Here is a 20,882-nt window from a genome sequence, read left to right as displayed (position 1 = left end):
TCAACACGGAAGTTCGAAATTTAATTTATACAAAAAGGTTCACAAAGGTTGTTAAAACAGCATGTCCATTTCAGAGCAGCCCGGAAGATTCGATGTAGAAGGAGGATGAGGACCAGGGATCAGTCATGCACAGGCTCACACTGAAGTATGTGCATGCAGTGAACCTGTAAGGTCTTTGGAGAACCCATTTCAATTGATTGTTTACTCCAAACTCCAACATGGAGTCAAGCATTGACTGCACTGCTTGTCAGAAACAAACAGTTTAAGAATAACATCGAATCCTGGCTTAGTTTACAGATATTCTGAGCAGTCTTCAGCTCTTCGCCTGGGGCTACACTCTCCTCATGCATCCATCAACAGTCATGAAGTGTAAAAATAATTGTCATTTGTAGCTTCAAGTTCTTTATAAAAAAGATTTTCAGGGTCCTTTACAAGAATTTTTCAAGGTTCTTTGCTACTGCAGATGGCATGATATGAATGAGGAGATACTTCATGGCTCCATTTTTAATGTCCTCTTCCTATTTTAAGAGAAAAGAAAAATACATCAAACAATTTATATCTTAGTTGCATTTAAAGCAAATTCTTTACACAACACTGAATGAGCTGATGGAATAAAATGCAAAAATCTAACATGGTTTTATACTCATATCAACAAATGCAGAGTACTGTGCTTCAGTTCAAGCTACTGGGATGCACAGAAATCTCTTGCACAGAACTACAAACATATACAAGACATTAAAAAAAACAACATTCTGTTTAATATTCACAAGCTTTAGAAATCAGGAGCTATTCTTATTCCTGAAAGATAAAACCACACACTCACCCCGAAAGCCTCCTCCACCACCTCTTCCTCCTCTGAATCCTCCTCCACCACCTCTACCTCCTCTGAATCCTCCTCCTCTTCCTCCACCTCTGCCTCCTCCAAATCCTCCTAAACAGAAGAAAGAAATTACCCTTTGAGGAGTATATAAATGATTATGCACAACAATTTATTTCATTGACAGCATCTGAAATGAAATGAACAACAACAAAAAACCAGAAACTGTCAACTGCTGCGCAGTTACCAGGTGAACTACTAGTACCTTGTCTCTTCTAGGGACCATCTGCAGCATGTTAAGCATTTTTAAATATCTGATACACCATGTCCAAAATACTGAAGAGACCTTCTTTCACAAGGGCAAAAAATTAATACATATATTAACCAGCAATTGATTACAACTATTAGTAATTATTATTTATTAATTACAACTCAACAGAATATTAAAACAAACAAACCAAACCACTTTGAAACACTTACACCTTGCTGTAATGGGGCAGGGTATGGAAAAGAGGCCAGATACTGCGATGTAAGAAAAAATAAACTTCAGTTTTAATTGAAGAGTACATCACAGGGGATGTTCAAAAAGCTTTCTGCCTTTGTTATAAATCAGCATTCTCTCCTCCCTGTGCTTTGGAGCTGTTACATAGGCAGCTCAGAAGCCTAGGTCTTGACGTATCACTGCCTTTTCTATTAAGTCAAACAGAAACATAAATAACGTTTTTCTTTGCAATACAGCTGTTGATATTCAAGTACTTACCAGCAGCTTTAAAAAAAAAAAAAACCACCAACACAAAGAGTCCACAAAACAAATGACCAGAATAACCCATGGCACCTCAAATAAATCCAACATTCTGCAGTTTTCATTCTTGTGATCTTACCTCTACCACCGCCTCTTCCTCCCCCACGTCCACCACCACGTCCTCCTCTACCACCTCCCCTGGGAGCACCTTTTTCTCCAGGGGGCCTTGGCAAAAATCTCTGAAGGGGTAGCAGCTTTGCTGGATCAATGTAAAACTGCAGGAAGAGACTTCCATTAGGCTTTCAGAATACCAAGACTAAAAAGCACATTAGTATCTCCCTTTACAAATACCCACAATTTGGTCTTACCCCATTATGCCAAACTGTCCTCTGCAAACAGCCAAATAAAGTACACAAGTAGTAAATCACAGAATTAAAAAGCTGCTAAAATGTAGGTGATATTTGTGTGATTTTCATTGGTTACATCTTTTCTTGTGGGGAAGGGAGAAGGAATAACATGGCAAATACAAAACTGAAAAGGAAGGGGACATTATTGCCTATGTTGACAAAGGACAGTCAGCTTAAAAGCTTAATAAAGCTTTTTATTATCTGCTGACAGAGTAGAATTATCTAACTGATGACATACAGTAAAATTCTGTTATTGAGATTGGCTAACCTTTTGCATCTTTTTAAATGAAGAGGCTTTCATGTTCTCAGACAGCTTCACTGAAAAATACTGTTAGTTTATTTAAGGAGCATTGCAGTAATAAAACGGTAAAAACTGTGATTTTGATCCGTATAGGGAAGGAACATTCAGACATTTTCTAAGTTAGTATTTTATAAATTCAGCTAAATTTCATCACAATTGCAATTAAAAGATCAACAGAAACTATTTCTAATTTCTTTGTTTTTTTCACAGTGACAAATGTGGTATTTTGTGGTAAAAAACTTTTTCCTTCTATGCACGAAGGCATAAGGAAGAACATACCAGTGCAAAAGCATAACTGTAAAGAAACACACTTGCATAGCAAGTGATGACCTCTTTAGCCCCAGGGTGACCTCAAGGCTCATCTGGAACAATTCACATGCTGCAGGGGCTCTGCTGCTGCTGCTGCTGCTGAGTGCCTGGCTGTGCAAAGGCATGAGCCAGCAGGGACTGCTGGACACCACATGCCCAGCCTCATCCTACAGGGAACTGGCAGACACTCTGTGACCCCACGTGCAGCCTTGTGCAAATCCTTTGGCCCTCCAGTGTGGAAGGACTTTGCTATGCAGTTCCCAAGATCAAAAAAGCTGCTGGCCAACTCTGCTTACTTATAGTCTAAATGAAATGGGGAAGCAAGGAGCTGCAAAATCCATAACATATTTTCTTCAAATGCTACTGCAGGAAGAAAACAAGGCTCTGCAATTCAAATAATTCTGGTACAAAAAAATAAATCTGCAAATCAATACATTCAGAGCATGAAAGTGATTTAAACCTGCATATTTTACTTCACATTTAATGTGGGAGAGGAAAATGCATGCAGTTAGTGACTGATGCTCAACCAACCAACACAGGCTGAGTCTTACTGACATGTTACAGGGTTACTCTCCCAGGTATCCTGCGTTTGTCATGGACTCTGTCCATCTGGCAGAGACACAGAATATCTCTGTGTCAAGCTGGCTTTTCCAGAAAATGTCCTGGCACACCCCACTTTTATGGGCAGGTTAAGTAATAAACTGGATGATGAGCAACAGGACATCTTAGTACAAACTCACTATAATTAAATAATGAGCTGGAGCACGACCAAGGTCCCCTAATGCACAAAAAAAATCCCCAGTCCCTTGATCCAATCCTGTTATGGCTTAGTAACCTATAGAAGAAAATTTGGTAAGTTGGCCAGAGAAAGTAACAACTCGAACCAGCATGGATCCAAAACACATCATCAGTACTGGTACGGAGTGAAAAACTCTGATTGACTTAAAGTACTCTGTCATATCAAAAAAGCTCTAAGACAGGCACTTAATATGAATGAAGCACCTGTTGACACCAACAGTTGCAGCTACACTTGTGTCTGTTCACATATAACTGGCAGCCAAATACTGAATGATTTTAAAATCCTAGAGAAATCCCATTTAATATCCAATCAATTTTTTAAAAACAAATATTGTAGGTCACACTTTTTTTTTTTGAAGGATACAAAGTCTCTCAGCTGTCCAAAGATTTCATCCACTTTGCCAATCTGCTCCTTATTATCCAAGTACACTGGGGCATTGAAATAAGGCACCTTGTTTTCTTCTGTTTTACATTTACAAACAATGTCATCTTCACAGGGATGCATGAACTCTCCCAATACTGAAATAAAGAACAAATAAGCTAAAGATCTGGAGCAGTCATTCTAAATTAAATAAATGAAGTTTCTCCATGTAACTTACAAACTACCCTTTCTGGAGGGCCCTGGTCATATCCTCCTCTGTTGAAGCCTCCTCTTCCACCTCCCCGTCCAAAGCCACCTCGTCCGCCACGGTTAAAGCCACCTCTGTCACCACCACCTCCTCCACGATTGAAGCCACCTCCTCTTCCTCCTCCACCTCCTCTTCCACGAAAAGACATTCTCTACTGTTGCCTACATTGTGCACAAAAATCAGTTGTTTAAGATATAAAAGATGTGTCACATTTGATTTGCTGTACAAATTACAGTCTCCTGTCAGCCTTGTTTGTTAATCTAATGATTAGTCCTTTTCAATCCTCACTTAAAACATGCTGACCTATGAAAAATCAAGTTTACACCTAAGATGTCATCCCCTGCAACATCCACCTGCAACAAGTGACTAGCAGTGACCAGCATCTTTTTCACTCATCTGTACAAAGGCTGGTGACACTCTCCAGCCCCACAAGTAAATGGCACAAAGTGAGACCATCATAGAATGGTTTGGGTTGGAAGGGATCCTAAAGATCACCTACTTCCAATCCCCCTGCTACATGCAGGGACATCTTCCACAGGTTGCTCAGGGCCCCACCCAGCCCGGCCTTGAACACTCCCTGGGATGGGGCATCCATAACTTTTCTGGGCAACCTGTTCCAGTATCTCATCACCTTCACAGTAAAGAATTCCTTCCCAATATCCAATCTCAACTATCCCCTTTCAGTTTAAAACTACTTTCTCTTATTCTATCCCAAAGTGCCCTTGCAAAAAGTCCCTCTCGAGCTCTGCTGTAGCCTCCTTCAGGCACTGGAAGGCTTCTGTAAAATCTCCCCAGAGCCTTCTCTTCTCCAGGTTGAACAATCCCCACTCTCTGCCTGACTGCAGAGTAGAGGTGCTCCAGCCCTGTGACCATCTTCGTGGCCTCCTCTGGCTCTGCTCCAAAAACGCCACGTCCTTCCTGTGCTGGGGGCCCCAGAGCTGGATGCAGCACTGCAGGTGGGGTCTCACCAGAGCAGAGCAGAGCAGAGGGGCAGAATCCCCTCCCTGGCCCTGCTGCCCACACTGCTTTGGATGCAGCCCAGGACACGTCTGGCTCTCCGGGCTGAGTGCCCATTGCTGGGTCATGTCCAGCCTCTCACCCCCCAGCACCCCCATGTCCTTCCCGGCAGGGCTGCTCTTCCTCTGTCCATCCCCCCAGCCTGTGGTGATGCCGGGGGTCGCCCCGACCCTTCCACTCGTCCCCGTTAAACCTCAGGAGGTTCCCACGGGCCGCACTCCTCGGGCTCGGCCGCACGGGGGGCGCACCCGCGGTGCCTCACGGGGCCCTCGGGACGCGCGGGGACGCCGGTTCCCGGGGCTATTCCCCGAGGGCTGGCGGACAGACGGAGGGACGGACAGACGGCCACGGCAGCGTCCATCCCCTCCCGCGCGGGACGTACCTGCACGTGCGCGCCGGCCCCGCCCGGAAACTCCCGCGCTGCCGCAAGCGAGGCTGCCTGCCGTAAATGAAAGGGCACCTGCCGGCCGACACTGTCGCGAAGGGCTTTAATTGCCGAGGGAGGCAATGGCAGCGTGCCGTGTGGGAGCGGCGGGAGCGCCTGGCGTGGGTACCCTGCGGGGAACATCCGTCTGTCACAGGAACCGGGCACACAGCAGCCCGGCGAGCCCGTGGGACGGATCGATCGCGCTCCTCTGGGCAAAGAAAAGAAAAGTGTAACCCTCACAAGCGCTTCCTTTTAATCATTTACTTCAAAGGCTTTACTTTGGTTATCTCGCCATACACTTACGTGTACATAAAACCAGTTAAGGCAGGATCTTTTGAACAGATTTATCAGTTAATAGTTGAGGCTCCTGTACTTTATTTCTAAACACGCTTCAAAATATTTTTCTAGTGGCTAAAAATTAAACACAAATCTAACAGCTGACACTCAAAAGAATCCCAGCCACAGGAATTTGTCTAGGAAGGGAGATAAAAATCTCACCATGCGAATGCTCCCAGTTTGTTTGGTTTTCTTGTGTCTCTTTTGTCTTTGTGGATCAGAGGTAAGATACGTTTTATTGTGTTAGCAGTAATTTATTAAAACCTTTAATAAACAGTTTGTTGTTATAAAAGCAAAACCAGTTGAGTTTTTAAAAAAAGTTTCCTTTCATAGTATTTGTGTTTCATACATTTATTTTAGCCCAGCCTGAATGTGTGAAGTTTGCTATTTCTCTTTCATGTTTTGATTCTATCCGGGGCTTATGCTAACAGGTTTCTGGAAAATATTTTAATCATGAGCCTATCCTAAATCAAATTTGCAAGCAAGGCTGACTAGAGAAAGGTGCTGCAATTTTCCCTGCCTCCCTTTTTTGAGAAGCGGGATTGCAGCCTTGTAACACGGCAGCGTGGTATCTCCCACTGCCGGAAGGTTTGCTGCGGGTTGTCTTCGGGCAGAAGTGCCCAGGAAAGCCGGTCTGGGCTGAGCATTCAGCACAACCCAAGTCTTTCAGAGAAGTCCTGAGATAAGAATCAGTACCTGTTGTTCCCGGTGAGGAGGAACACCTAACACAGTATGGGAGTTATGCCAAGCCGGATCTGGCTCGCAGTTTGGATCCTACTGACCCCAGAACAGCAGGAAGAATTTAATTAGATTATACAACCGTGAAAAGGAGAGGTATTGGATTAAATTCTGCCCCAACAACATCCTCACTGACTTTACTGTGGCCAGGATTTCCTCATGAGAACTTTAAACTTCAGCTCTATTGATTCAGTTGACTCAGTCAAAGCTGATAAATCACATTCGAGGACTAACGTTTCTCTCCCATTTTCACACAGAGCCCATCCATATATATTTTTCATGTTTCATCATTCATACTACCCACAGATCTTAGTAAGCAAAAGCATTCAGCCAGCACTGAAGTCACCAGAGAGCTGTACAAACACAGGTGCAGAGCCACTCACCCAGAGGCTGTCAGAGGGAGGGGGTCAGAATCTGTATCTGCAGTCCAGTGATGGCCAGCAGCACCCTGCAAATCCACTGCTGTGCAAGATACAGGAAAAAAGTTGATAAGGAAGAGCATTCAATTTTCAAATTGCTTTCAGATACTTGAGATACTTGTTATTTGAGTACTCATATGGACTCTGCAAAACAAATCATTAATTATAGATTTATTTGCTAGTAAGTAGTTCATAAATACTTACTGGTGATATTTAAATCCAAAGTCAACCAGGCCAATAAAACAAATCTTAGGAAAAAACCCCCCAAATTGCTATTTTTTTCACTTTCTGGTGCTTAAATTCCTAAATGTTTATAATCTGCTCTGCACTTCAGTTGATGTTTGAAAAGTAAAGAGTATAAAGTTTGGGGGAGATCAGTGAGAGTGAACATCCCACCAGGTAAATGACCCAAAAAGAAAAAAAAGTGTTCAGGAAAACAGGAAGACAAGGTGGCCAAGACAAGGGGATAAACACTATAAATGGCATTTAGCAACTTTTGGTTAGATTGGAAAGGCTTACGAATGGACACTTGCTGAGGTCAGTGAAGAGATCTGCAAAACTCTTGATGCAGTCCCTAATCTTGCTTTTTTTTTTTTTTTTTTTTTTTTGTGCCTTGCAGAATGCAGCATTTAATGCTGAAAAAACCCCCTTTCGACAGGTTAAGCCTGCCCAGCCAGCTGAGCAAGACACCTACCTCATAAGAGAATGCTTAAGCAACCAATACACCCACAAGTCCTGTAAAAAAGTTTTTTGTCAGCCATGGGAACGATGTGTGGAGGGAAAATGCCTTTGTAAGCTTCCCTACCAGTGCCCAAAGAATGGCTCTGCAGTTTGTTCCACCAGTGGAAAGAACTTCCGTACCTACTGTCAGCTGAAGAGCTATGAGTGTCAACAGCCCAAAGCAAAGTTCCTGCACAAGGGAACATGCATGCCTAAAGGTATTAACACATCCTTTTCCAGAATTTATCAGTCATGGGTGGCTAAGGAGATGCTTACACTATTTACAGCTCAGAAAGTCTGTTCATTTTCTTGCACTAGTAACAAATCAAACAGAAAATGAAAAGTCACTGAAAATGGGCAGTATCTGTTGATTTTCATAAAAAAATAAAGTGATTGACAGGCCCAGGTCATCCTCCTGCTGATTTTGTTACACAGATTGCTGCAGGCATTTTGCTACACAGGTCATAGAAGCAGGATCTGGCCCTCTCACTTCAAGTATTATTGGTTGGTTACCAAAAGTCCCCTAAAGAAGGTTATTATACTAAAATGCAACCTGTTCTTGGTAGACTTTCAGGTACTCTTATGTACCCATTACCCTCATTTGTCCTTAAACTGGCATATTCTGAAAAAGTAGCAGGCTCAAAGACACAAAGTCAATACTCAGAAAATTCAGGAATAATACCTGAAACTTCAGATTCCCAATCTAGTGTTCTTTCCATATGAACTTCAGCTGTAAATACAAAATCAGTCCTGATTTGGTATTGTGCTGTCTTTCTACTAGATACATCTATATAATATGATTTTGTTTCGGGATTTTTTTCATTTCTCTCTTTTTTTTATGTTTTAAGAAACATTTTCAGTCTCTCTGGGTCATGAAGATTCAAGTTTGCTTCGAGTAAAACCTGTGAATCACAAGGAAGAAAGTTTTGTATGCGCTAGTGAGTGGACTATGAATGAAGCAAATGTGGCTTGCAGGCACCTTGGCTTTGAATTGTAAGTCTGGGGAATTTATCTCTGGATAACTGCAAGGGATCTGAAAAAGTAGTGATGCTTACAGAAGTGTCAGTCACAGCCAACTGTTAAAACAGAAAACTCATGAACAGTGTATTGGCTGCAATATTCTGATAAAACTACTTAAACTGACACCTGAGAGTGAGAGCCAAAACAATTTTTGTGTTCTGTTACAGGTTACAACTATGCAAACCATAATTGTTTTACTTTAAAATAAAGATGAAGACCAATTGGAGGTGTTCTCTCAGGCCTGTGTTAGGGAAAGTGCATGGATGGAGCATCCCCAGGTAGCTCTGAGCAACGATCTGTGTGCAGAGAAAGGTTTCTCAGGACAGCTGACAATAGGGTACAGCTCTGTTTTGCCACTTACACCAGCCAGACTAACAAGAACCTGAACATGGGGTTTTTCCCTTCACCCCTTACCCTGCTGCCACTGCTTGCCCTGGCCCCAGGGATGGCTGAAGCCCCACAGAACTTGTTTTTTTTTCCTGTGACCACACTGATGACCCAAGTTGCATATTCAGCTCCTCATAGAGTCACCTCTGTATCCTGTACATAATAATTTTACACCTGTACAACTAATTTAACTTAGGTAGACTTGCTTCCCCAACCTTACGGAAAAAAACCCCTAAAAATGTCCCCAAAAATCTGAAACTGCTATTGCAGTGCCTCTCTGGGTGAAAAGGACGTATTTCCTAGTCCTGATCAGTGTAGCTTTAAATAGCAGATAAAGGTTTGCCCTGGGACAGAGCACTGAGCCCTGGAGTCTCACTGAAAGCCTCTCTAGTTACTTATTTACTCGATCCATATTTCTTTAAGGTAGGGCATACATACACTGTTAGGAGAATACTGCTCAGGTAAAACTAAGACAGATGAAAATTTATCAATCCCAGCCGTGCAGTGGCCTGAGCTTCCTCAATATTCACTGGTTTTGATGGCACCAAGGATAGCTGACCCCATGCAGGATGGTTTCCAGGTTATGGCTCACCCATGTCCACACAGAGATAGAGATCTGAGCTTACAAGTTTTGCTGCATAAGGAGACTTTTCTATCCATCATGATACACAGTGTCTTTCATAGAGCTACATATGGATTTGGGGACAGTTCTAGGTAGCAACCTGCAAAAATTAGCACTTTTTCTTCCAAAGTAAACATCTCCCATTTACCCCTAGACAACTCCATGGGAAATCTGCTCTTTTTCTTAGCCATGACCAAAATTCTTTGACATTGAGGGAAATCATATAAATTCTAAACAATAAAAGCAGTGCACAATCCATGGTGAAATGATATAATTTGTTATTATTATTATTATTTGTATCTTCACAGAGGTGCTGAATATTACCAAACCAATTCCAGCATCACAGAATCTGCCTTAAATTCATTGCACTGTCTGCAAATAAGTTGCAGGGGCCTGGAGACAAGTCTTGCTGAATGTCACACAGAGATGAAATCAAGAGATAGTAATGAGGGACTTGTTAGCCTGCAGTGCCAAGAAAATCTCAGAGGTTAGTAGTTCTTTTAGTTTAATATCTCTTCGGTGTTTTTACATTTTAAGTTTATTTTAAATAATGAGGACCTAGTTTGCTGAACTCTCAGCCACAGAAAACCTGCACTGAAACCCTTTGATTATTTTAAATCATAATTTTGCATACTTTAAGATAATTGAGGCAATCTGGAGTCAAGACAGTCTTGAGTTTGCAAGTTTGAAAAATCACTGTTGCTCCTGAAGTGTTTTTACAGGTATTTCCCCAAAGGAAAATTATTTCACACATGGTTCTGTTTGTTCCACCATCCCTTCCAAGGGTACCAAGGTATATTGTATCCCACAAGTCTTGTCTCTCCCGGGTTAACTGGTGGGCAGCCAGGTGACACTGTCGTGCTCACTGAGGGAGGTCCATTAGCACACCAGGAGCACTGCAGCCACACAAACATGGCTATGGTGAAACTGCTGGTGGCTCATGGGGGGTTTAGGACTCCTCAGTTTCTCACTGATAAAAGGGGAATCAAGGCCTTGTTTAGAATTCTAACAGCTTTTCATTCTCTGCAGTGAGCTTTCTCTGGGACTGGTGAGGATCAGCCTGAGATGCTGCTGACTAGAAAAGCTATGAATCATCTCAGGTTTCTCTTACAAAATTAGTTATTCACAGGTTCTTGATGAGTTCTTTCTAGAGGAGGAACCTCCATCATCCTAGTTCCTTGAATCATTTGCAGTGGGTTTGAACTGGTCATTTCTGGTTTAGTCCTTGCCAGTCCTTTCATTAGAAGAAATTAAATTCCCTTTTGCCAGACTACTGGAATTTGGAGGAAGAAAATAAATGGTCACACTGAAACCCTCATGAAAAGGCAAACAAAACACTAAAAAAATATTCCTATTTACCTGACTGGGCCCCAGCATACCTACTGCTGATAGGCCAAACTGCTGACAGAATCAAATATGCAGGCAGAGTATTTCCCTGGGCAATTATGAACCTACAGTCAATTCCACACTAACTTCATTTTCATCTTGCTGCACAGTTTGTTCAGATGGGGAGTTTCAATGTGTCAACAAGAAGTGCATTTCTCTGAATAAAACCTGTGATGGAATCAATGACTGTGGAGACCTGAGTGATGAACTGTGCTGTAGAGGTAAGAATTTCCTTTGTCAGGTGTTTCGTACTAATTTCAGCAGAAAACCACCCACAAAGAATTTTTACAGTGATGTAACAGCTAAATTCTGTTGTCCAGTAAGTCACTACATCAAAGCAATCAAACCATAGTTTATGTATAAGGAAGGGCAAAAAAAAGGCATAAAATACAGTTTTGAAGCAGGCAAGTGATCTCTTGAGAATCTGGATTTCCTCAGAGGATGAGGAAATAAAATGAAATTATTTAGGAAGCCGTTAAAAATTGATACAAAAAATGAGTCCTGTTAGAATGAAAATGTATTTTTACTTGGAAAAAATCAATAGTAATTAAACGACACTGGTTTTCTAATGAACTATCTTTAAACCAAAGGAAGATCTCTCTTAAATTTATTACTAATGCAAGATCATCCATGGAACATCTGTGAAGAGTTCCTGGCACATTGCTTGTTCATGAGAAGTCACTCTTTCAGCATCTGCAATTCCAGCTGTAAAAATTCTGATTAGAAATGAGGAATGGATCTAGCATGACCTGAATGCAGGAGAATACTTCCAAAATTTGGGTTTCCAGTGCCCAATGCTAAGGTGGATTACAAATCCCATCATTATCCCTCCATAACCTTAATTTTGTAGTGTTACAATTGTAAGTAAGATTAATATTATAATTGTGGAAACATGGTCACAGAAATTTTAGAAAAAAAAATAAATACATGTGATTTCATACATCTAGTAGACATTTATTTGGATTCCACATGACAAAAATAGTGCTGTTTCAGCTGAATGGGCTGAAAACAATGCTTCCTGAAATCAAAATAAGTATTTCCGTTGAGTTCAGTGGTCTTTGGATCATATTGGGATATCTGGATACTTTTAGAGAACTATCTTATTTTCTATTAAAGACAAATACCTTAAATAGTAGATTGACGTGAGATTTTAAATTAGCTCAGAAGACCCTGCCATGAATTCAAGCACTGCTTTGCTTTTGATAACATTCAAAGGGATCACAAAATTTAAAAGGGAAGGGGTTCTCAGGTTTATAATACCTTTTCATATAACCAAGAGTTTTAGAAGAAGTAAATTATTACGTCCAGTCTCTTCCTAAAAGGACTCTTGATTCCTAACCCTGCATTTAGGCATTTAGCTCATGCAACCAAAACTCACCTTGGTCTCTGATTTGGGAGGGTGAGATTTGGCACAAGCATCATCAGTTCCTCATTTGAGGTGATCGGTAACGCTGGTGAAATTGGAAGTCTTTTGGCTGAGGTTGAGTGTGGACGTGTTATGGAATGAAACTGGTATGGACTGACACCAAGTCTAGCAGTACAGTACTGCAGTGGTAACAGGGATCCACATTTTTCAAGTCTTATAACTTCAAGATTTAAAGTGAGGAGAGCCAAGTATTCATTTTGTTTACATGCACAGAGCTTGCTTTTGTAATCTCTTTATGAACAGCCAGGTCCCATGTAATATGGATATACATTTGGTTTATATTTTAAAAAGCTCTCTGACAGTGTGAGGTTGCTGAACCAAATGATCCTGTGATTTACATTTGTAATTCTCCTGTGTTACAGAGTGCAGAAACAACAGTTTCCACTGTCGGTCAAATATCTGTATTCCAAATAAGAATGTCTGCAACAAAGATATCGACTGCCTCACAGGAGAGGATGAAGCTGGAGTTCTCTGTGCAGGTTTTTTTCTGAAAGATGTTTTTGTTTCTTTCCTTTCATTCAGCCCTAAACTAGAGGCTGCACAATGCATATTATTATACTATTTATTATGCAAGAATCAGTCTTCCCTATGTTATGTTATGCACAGGAGGAAGAAAAGGTCATACAATTTTATTTCCTTTCTTTCTGGAAAAGAATGACAAGAAAACTAAAGGAAGGAAGAAAACAGATGATGGTTTTGGAAGCTTAAGGCAGATTATGTCTTTTGTTTAAGTGGCCAGCTATCAAACTGGTATCCCTTAAGAAAGTGTAGAGAGGGTGAGCAGGAATACTTTCCTCACAAATGAGGTATTCAACTAGTTTGTCAATATAATAATTCTTCTGTGCTGTTCCCCTCTCTGTTGAAAAGATTATGCTTTGTTTTAAAATCAGAATGTTTCCCTTGCTCTCATAAGAGAAAGTCTAAGGCCAAAAAAGTAAAAACTATTGGTAAATGGTAATTACTACAGGTAAAGTGAACTCTAAATGTAAACATTACTGTCAGTGACATGAGAACAGACACAATGCTCAGCCGCCATTTAAGGACTGAATTCAGTGGGCACTTTGTTTGAACAAAAGCTGACAAACCAGATTCAGCAAGCATTTAATTTACCTCTTGTGTTGAATATCCTCCCTTACCCCGTTAAAGGAGGCACACAGCATAATCTAAATTGGGGGGCAAAAAATCAAACAAAAACCTGTTACCTAATGCTCCTTTGGTTTTTAGAAAGTTTCAAAGGTTGATGGGGCAGGAGAAATTTTGGTGGGTTTTGGTAGAGAAGAATGGGACATCTCTTTAGAGATCACAAACAAAAAAAAGGCAGTTTCTCAGGGTTTCCTGGAAGAAGGGCTCCCTAGGCTTGGAAAGTGAGTAGATGTTGTGTAGTTATAAATGAGTATCTGCTGGCTGTAGGTCATTTTTAGGCTGAGGCAGCCAAACAGTGCCTAGCAGGAAAGGAAACAGCAGGCACCAGGCTGGAGAGTATTGCTCTCCATGAGAACAGTATGCCCTTATGCATTTAAAATGTGTTCCACAATTTTGGCACACAGACATAGATTTAAGTAAATGTCTGCCAATAATTTTAGTGTTTTGTTATTCTACTATAGGCAAAGAAGAAGTTGCTGAAAATGACAGTATGGATGAAGGTGAGTGTAATTAGCCCTCCAAAATCAACAGCATACCCTCTTATTAGTGACTTTCTAGCTGCCAGCCAGCTCCTCAGATCCAGAACACTCAGATATTTTGACTTTGTGATTTACTAATGTACACTGTGGGATTTACTGTTGGTCTCACTTTTCACTGATTTCAAGAACGCGGTAATAATTCATCCTGGCTGAGGACCTACATCTGCATGTTTTGGCAACTGGTGAACTCCCAGCTGAGGTAAACTCTCAGCAAACCTAGGGGAACATCCTTAAAATTATTTACCGGAATGCAAGCAGCATTGGAAAAGGGAGAGAAGTAATGTGATGCTAAGACACAAACAATTTTCAAAGCAAAGACAGATGCCAAAATTTTTCATCTTTGTTTTCCTCCTATTTCAGCTGCTGGCATATTTGCAGCACTCAGATTTTCAAGATAATGATAAGCCTGTCTCCAAATAGAGAGAATGTATACCTGAATTCTGAGATACATTTTTCCTTTTTGTTAAAGAAAGAAAAATGATGAAGACACTTCTTCCCCAAGTGCACTGCGGTGTTAGAAATCACACACTAACTCGACGGAAAAGAATCATAGGTGGAGAGATTGCAGGAAAGGTAAAAAAATAACCTTACCAGATATGAGTTCATTCAGCATTGCTTTAAATGGGCATTATTTGCCTTCTGTTAAACTTAAGGAAATAACAAAATCAGCTTATGCCATGTTTTGCAGCAGTAGTGGCGTTGCCCTGAATGAAAGTAAAGAGAAGCACAATTTATAAAGTAAAATATGGAGTTACAAAACTGAGCATTATAGTACAAGTAGACACTGAAAATTACTCAGAAAAACAATTAATACTACAGCTAAAAATAACAATTCTGGCAAAATGGAATTAAAATTTGCGTCTTTAAGAGACAATACAGCAAAAGTGTAGGGTCAGACCCTACATCTGTTTCTCTGACTACAAGGGGTTTCATGACTGAAAGCTGGAGGGAAGGAGGCATTGCACCAAGTCAGAAGATTGAATAAAATTACTGAATTTTAGTATATAAATCCTTTATATCTCATGGAGCCCAATTTACAACTTCTGGATAGCAGATCTTTTATTTAAAATCAGACATAGTCAAGGAGATTAGGTGATACCAAGAGATGTTTTTCCCTTTATGCACTAAAAGTTGTACAACTGCAATGACTTCTCATTATTTGTGTTTGTTGATTGAATAGGGTGAATTCCCTTGGCAAGTGGCAATTAAAGACACCAGCAATGAAGGTTCAACAGTGTACTGTGGAGGGGTTTATATTGGTGGCTGTTGGGTTCTGACTGCTGCTCACTGTGTCAGGTAAAAACAAACTCGGGAATTATTTTCTTACTGCAAGGCAAAAAGATTGTTTTGGATATTCTCAGCTACATGTTTGTTAATTTCTATTTGTCTGTTGAACAGAACAGTTTAAAATACCGACTCACCCACATGAACAATGAGGAAGATTCAGGGAAAATAGAGTGTTTTGGCAGTGAATAGAAAGATAAAAAGTAACAATGAGTTTGAAGAGACATGGCATACTTTAGTCAGATAGCAGACAGGCAGGAAAGGTCCACTGTAGCCACTCTGCTTGAAATTAAATACAAGGGACCTCTTCTCCATCTCTACCTTGGGGAAGTCCAGGATCTGTTCCCAGAGAAAGTCCCTGGGGTCATATATTCTCCAGAACAAGCCAAGAGCAGACATGTAAGATTTGCCAGTCCCATCCACATCTGCTTACTCTATTATCAGAGCAGCATAAACACCTGGTTTCTTTTTGTCACAACACTAAACAGAGCCTGGCTTTAACATCATTTTCTGCATTAGTTGCAGTACTCAGCATGTGTCACCTGTCTTGAATTTGCTACACTTCAGAAAAAATTGGGCATTAAGTCCAGAAAGAAAATATATGTCTCTAATGTGAATTTTTATTCTACAGAAACTTTGATAAAATGCAACAGTTTACAGCTTTAAAACAGTTGAAATGTAAGTTCTTGTGTTTATTTGGCTGGTTTTTTCCAGGGCAAATCGAGTCCATCTCTACCTTGTCTGGGTTGGAATGCTGCATACAATAGACCACGACAAAGAGACAAATACTTTGAAACTAAAACAAGTGATAATTCATGAAAATTACAATGCATCAACTTATGAAAATGACATTGCTCTGCTGGAGCTGAAAAGTTCTCAGCATGGAGAATGCTTCCTGGAAGACAACAGCATGCCTGCCTGTGTCCCCTGGTCAGAGTACATGTTCAAGACTGGTGACACATGCAAGGTTTCTGGATGGGGACTAGAGAAAGGTATTTGGTTTAGTGCTTGCTACAGGAATGTATTATTTGTATAACTCATTTTCTAATTGCGATGAGCTTTTATTTTGAAAAGGCTGAAGAATAGTTGTGCACAAAGCAGTCAGAAGAGGCTGAGTACAGAAAATGTAGGCTGTGGTTTGGCACTCAGGTATCATTGTTGGGTTCTCTTTTCTGTACTGCTTCCTCTGCTGTTTCAGCCACTTAGTAGATTGATATGGAGGACATCTCTGGATGAAAACTACCCCAACAGTAAGAAATTTTCCTTTTGTCCATCTAATAATTGTATTAGCTGTCGAGACCTGTTAACAACATGTAACAGATGGTGTTTGGTAGCTCACGGGGGCCCACAGTCACAGCTTGTCCTCTGTCCCCTTCCCAACAGGATCTGAGCTGCAGCCAGCAGTCATGAAACTCAGCACATGTTGTCACTGCCATGGTTGGGTTTAGCCCAGAGAAGCTTGCACAGAGACACATAAGCCAAGTATAATCATGCTTTCAAAGATTTGGGAAGCATTTGTTTTGTATCACAGCGTTCCAGCCTGGTTTTGAGGTTCCTCCTCTCCATACTCAGTAGCATCCACCCAGCAAATGCAAAGTTGGGAATTGCTAGCAAACAGACAGAACAAAATAGAGCATCTCTTTAGACTTGTGAATACATAATTCACCTGTATCTACAGTATGTACTCCACAAAGATAGAGCCAAGTTGGAAAAAAGGTAATAAGGATGAATCACAGCCACATCTTCATTTCACAGAAAGCAATATACCAGTTTCCAAGTGCCTGGAAACCTTGATATGGAAAACACAGGAAAAAAAACCCTGAGGGATACAAGGAAATGGAAAGGGTGAAAATGTCACATGAAAGTACTGTAGTTAACACTGCAATTACACCACTCTGCTTTTATTTTGAAATATATGGCCAATATATTGGGTAAATGTTCGTGGCAGTTTAAGGTTTCTGGTTTATAATACTGAAGATAATATTCTCTAAATAAGTAAATAACTAACTTTCAAATTATTATATTAAATATGTCTAGTGTGTACTTACAATTTTAAATTTCGAAAATATTTTTTTCTTTTCTAGATTACAAAAAACAATTTATCCTCAAGTGGGGAAATGTTAATTTATTTCACAATTGTTCTGAATTGTATCCAGGACGATTTTTTAAAAAAATGGCATGTGCAGGTAAGCATCAATTTTATTACTATAATTTCTACCATCAAGGTCTCAGTTTAGGCCAGATATACTGGGTGGGAATCTTCCAGACTTAAGGAAGACAATAAACCAACTACCACAACACCACTGTTGGCAAAATGTCAGCCACTGGAGCCTGTGGCATCCACCATTATATACGTATTCATAAACAGAGTTCAGATGACAGCATGACAAGTTTCTATGATTACATGGGCAAATTTTTGCATGTAATTTGAGTTATGTTTTCTAAATACACAAGCACTCTACAGCCTACTGAACCTCCTACCTTTACTCTATTTGATTCTGATTCAGCAACATGTTTAAGCTAATGCCTGTCCTGGAACACACAGCCTGTTGACTAGAATGTAACTATTCATCTGCTTAGACATTTGCCACTACCACACTGCATCCCAGGAAAATACAGTTAACTTTGCAAACTTAGAGTAGTCTGGCCAGGAAACTGGTTGCCACTCGTAGTATTAAAATGAGGATTTTGAATACACATTTTTGCTTCTCAAGTGACAAAAAATGTTGCCAAATACATGACTAAAAGAGCAGTGAGTATTCAACTTACAGGGCAGATGGTTTCAACTGTTAAATCAAAAAGTAAAGGCACTATTTAAACAAACTACTCAACAAGAAAATAAAAACCATATATGAAAGCAAAATCATTCATGATAAATTCAGCATCTCATCTGTAAGATACGGGGCTTATTTACTGCACCAATTCTGTAACTTATCTCTTTTTTCTTCAGTATATTTCAAGTGATCATACTTTACTACAAGGGGATAATGACAATACCACGAGACACATTCAGAAAGGGGATATCAGGGGTTAACTTTCCATCCCTGATGCAAATAAAAACTTTAAGGGCTGGTATCCACAGGAGTTAGTAATCCAAGCATTAATTAAACTGATTAAAGGCAATAAAATCTTGTTTCATAGGATTAGTAATCCCAACTCTGAAAAGTTCACATAACTCTTTCTCAGAAATGTAGAGATTCAAAAAAGAGGTTACATTTTTAAAAGCTTGGGGAGTCATGCTTTGTATGGACTCCTTCATACTAGGACAGTCAACCAAGCAGAAAAGTATAGTAAGGGTGTTAGAAATCCATAAACTTTTACTGAGTATATAGGAAAAAAGCAAAAATCACATTCTAGCTCTGTAGCAGCATTTCTGTTTATATCATATCCATCTTGCTTCATTTTTTTGGAAATAATTTTCCTTATTTGCTGACCTGCAAATGAGTAGGTTTGTGAGCACTGAAGCATAAAGGGCACTGGATCCTGCACACTTGTGCCTCAGGGCTGCTACCTGGTGTTCCTAAAGGAGCACCAGGTAGCAGCCCTGGGACCAACCATGCAGTGGGGGCACTTACAGACAGTTGCTCTCCCTCTCATCCCAGGATTCATGTGCTCTCCTTCTCATGCCTGCCCATCTGTTTTCATAAAGCTGGTAAAGAAAATAATTGTACAGATGAGACTGCACAATGGCTTACTGGGTAGAGAGGACACCAAAGGCAGACACAGAGGCGTACACATATTATTATATCTTCACTTCCAAAGGAATCAGTCCACAAATCTTTTTACATTGTTCCATCTTTATGGGCTACTTCTTATAGTTGGCAATGTGGCTGAATTGTTCCCTATTGCACTGGGTAAAACAAGACTGATGAAAAAGCAAATGAGAATTTGGGCCAGCCACAAGTATAAAGAGAGGCCCTGCACTTGAAATGAGAAGTAAGTAACAGACTTGAAGAGATTCCAAATCTCCTTTACTGGTGACCATTAGACAGACACCTGTCAGGAAGCGACAAACCTGAAAAATCTCCTGAGCTCTGCCTTGTGTGCCAGCTTGTATCTTAACTCAATTTTGCTTTTTATTTCCTCTTCAGGTACTTATGATGGCTCCACAGACAGTTGTAAAGGTGATTCAGGAGGCCCCCTGGTCTGTTTTGATGCAGAAAACGTGGCCTATGTCTGGGGTGTTGTGAGCTGGGGTGAGAACTGTGGGGAGGCTGGTCACCCTGGCGTGTACACGCAGGTTGCCAGCTATTATGACTGGATTAGCCACCATGTGACAAGGGGTCTCATCTCACGGTACAATGTCTGAAGCTTGGAAAATGAAATGCTTCCTTCAAATCACCCATGCAAAAATAGTCCTTTTTCACATATCAGCAGTCATGTAACTTAGCAACAAGCAGTACAAATCTTTAAGGAATGTATTTTGAAAATTCTTAACCCTCTATGAATATCACAATTTTGCAGAGCCTGTGGGAAGAGAATTTTACAGGCACAAGTCCACAGCAAAAGTCTCTAATAAAAGCAGACGTTAAAATATCTTTTTCTTGTTATTTTGGATTTTTTTCCACTTTTCACATTGCATTTCAGTTGCTGTTGTTTATCTAGCTAAAAGAGACAATAATACTGGAAGCAGTGGTTGGAAAATGACTGCACTGGCAATATGTGAACTTCACAGAAAGGACAGCAGCCAGGCTGCTTTAAAGAACTCACATCATCTCAAGGTCTAAGTCACCAGAAAGCCTCAGGAGGCTGCCTTGCTTGGCACTTGATTCCTCAGGCTTATTGCAGAAGTAGACTTCGGACCATCTATTAATCCACAGATTGGCTATGACCATGAGATTTGTTGCAATGCAACAGTTACTCAAATAATAAATCTGCTTGCTAGTTTTTGCAGCTACAAACTTAGACAATTCGTATCTAGTTAATATACATCATCTGATCATCTAGCCTGGGGCAATTTTTGTAGCTCTAAGTTTTATTAATTTAACAGCAGCTGGTCACAAACAACAAAGGAATTTTAAAACTTAAATCTCCAACTTAAATAAAAAGCATCTTTACTATCTTAAGATCCCTGTGTATGTATATATATTTCAGGTATCCAGCAAACTCTTAACACCAAGTAGAGTTTTACTCTACACACTATCACACACTGTATGTGCATATATATATTTATATCCACACACATTTTATATAACAATACAAATATATAAAAAGTCAATACCTTAAACATACAGACTTAATTCTACAAAACCAAGTAGGAGATCTAAAATTAGGCTCTTTGCTGTCATAAAGAAAACATCAGACTATACATAATACCCTCACATTCAGTAAGAGCTCCACACAAAAAGTGTGCAAAAATTCTTTTTGAAGCAGTAGAATTTGATTTGTGGATTGGTGCCATCAACACAAAACTCA

The 20,882-nt window shown here is 40.3% G+C and overlaps 2 protein-coding genes across 6 annotated transcripts; one reads left to right on the top strand and one right to left on the bottom strand.

Annotated features, from left to right (window-relative positions):
* Positions 1 to 8: 8 nt before the first annotated feature.
* On the bottom strand, positions 9 to 5,600 carry GAR1 (GAR1 ribonucleoprotein). 4 transcript variants are annotated; one of them, XM_042049938.1, is made up of 7 exons: positions 5,403 to 5,485; positions 3,974 to 4,164; positions 3,739 to 3,893; positions 2,235 to 2,294; positions 1,699 to 1,834; positions 824 to 931; positions 9 to 518 (listed from the first exon to the last, which is right to left on the bottom strand). In XM_042049938.1, the coding sequence occupies exons 2-7, from the start codon at positions 4,149 to 4,151 to the stop codon at positions 505 to 507; spliced, it is 651 nt and encodes a 216-aa protein (XP_041905872.1). In that variant the 5' UTR covers positions 4,152 to 4,164; positions 5,403 to 5,485; the 3' UTR covers positions 9 to 504. The 4 variants fall into 4 exon arrangements, with proteins under 4 accessions (XP_041905872.1, XP_041905874.1, XP_041905876.1 ...); XM_042049940.1 differs by lacking the exon at positions 5,403 to 5,485 and having other exon boundaries at positions 3,974 to 4,578; XM_042049942.1 differs by lacking the exons at positions 9 to 518; positions 824 to 931 and adding an exon at positions 938 to 1,339 and having other exon boundaries at positions 5,403 to 5,600.
* A 254-nt stretch (positions 5,601 to 5,854) lies between these two features.
* Positions 5,855 to 20,005, top strand: CFI (complement factor I). 2 transcript variants are annotated; one of them, XM_042049932.1, is made up of 12 exons: positions 5,855 to 6,006; positions 7,599 to 7,878; positions 8,509 to 8,653; positions 9,998 to 10,176; positions 11,186 to 11,296; positions 12,864 to 12,980; positions 14,106 to 14,144; positions 14,653 to 14,756; positions 15,364 to 15,479; positions 16,182 to 16,459; positions 17,552 to 17,653; positions 19,559 to 20,005. In XM_042049932.1, exons 1-12 carry the CDS (start codon positions 5,947 to 5,949, stop codon positions 19,774 to 19,776), a joined length of 1,749 nt encoding a protein of 582 aa, XP_041905866.1. In that variant the 5' UTR covers positions 5,855 to 5,946; the 3' UTR covers positions 19,777 to 20,005. The 2 variants fall into 2 exon arrangements, with proteins under 2 accessions (XP_041905866.1, XP_041905865.1); XM_042049931.1 differs by having other exon boundaries at positions 7,560 to 7,878.
* Positions 20,006 to 20,882: the final 877 nt, after the last annotated feature.

This window comes from Corvus kubaryi, unplaced genomic scaffold (genome assembly GCF_017639235.1).
Source record: "Corvus kubaryi isolate FWS band 111438036 unplaced genomic scaffold, C.kubaryi_AGA036_p1.0 71, whole genome shotgun sequence".
Taxonomy (NCBI): domain Eukaryota; kingdom Metazoa; phylum Chordata; class Aves; order Passeriformes; family Corvidae; genus Corvus; species Corvus kubaryi.
Note: the sequence above shows the minus strand (reverse complement) of the source record. Positions and strands in the feature narration are given on the sequence as shown.

Coding starts and splice junctions, on each gene's coding strand:
- GAR1 (XM_042049938.1), bottom strand. CDS start 4,151: ATGTCTTTTCGTGGAAGAGGAGGTGGAGGAGGAAGAGGAGGTGGCTTC. Junction 2,295..3,738: donor TTGGACAGCTGAGAGACTTT/GTATCCTTCAAA, acceptor ATAAACTAACAG/TATTTTTCAGTGAAGCTGTC. Junction 932..1,698: donor AGGAAGAGGCGGTGGTAGAG/GTAAGATCACAA, acceptor TCTTCTGTTTAG/GAGGATTTGGAGGAGGCAGA.
- CFI (XM_042049931.1), top strand. CDS start 5,947: ATGCGAATGCTCCCAGTTTGTTTGGTTTTCTTGTGTCTCTTTTGTCTT. Junction 15,480..16,181: donor ACTGCTGCTCACTGTGTCAG/GTAAAAACAAAC, acceptor GGTTTTTTCCAG/GGCAAATCGAGTCCATCTCT. Junction 16,460..17,551: donor TGGATGGGGACTAGAGAAAG/GTATTTGGTTTA, acceptor TTTCTTTTCTAG/ATTACAAAAAACAATTTATC.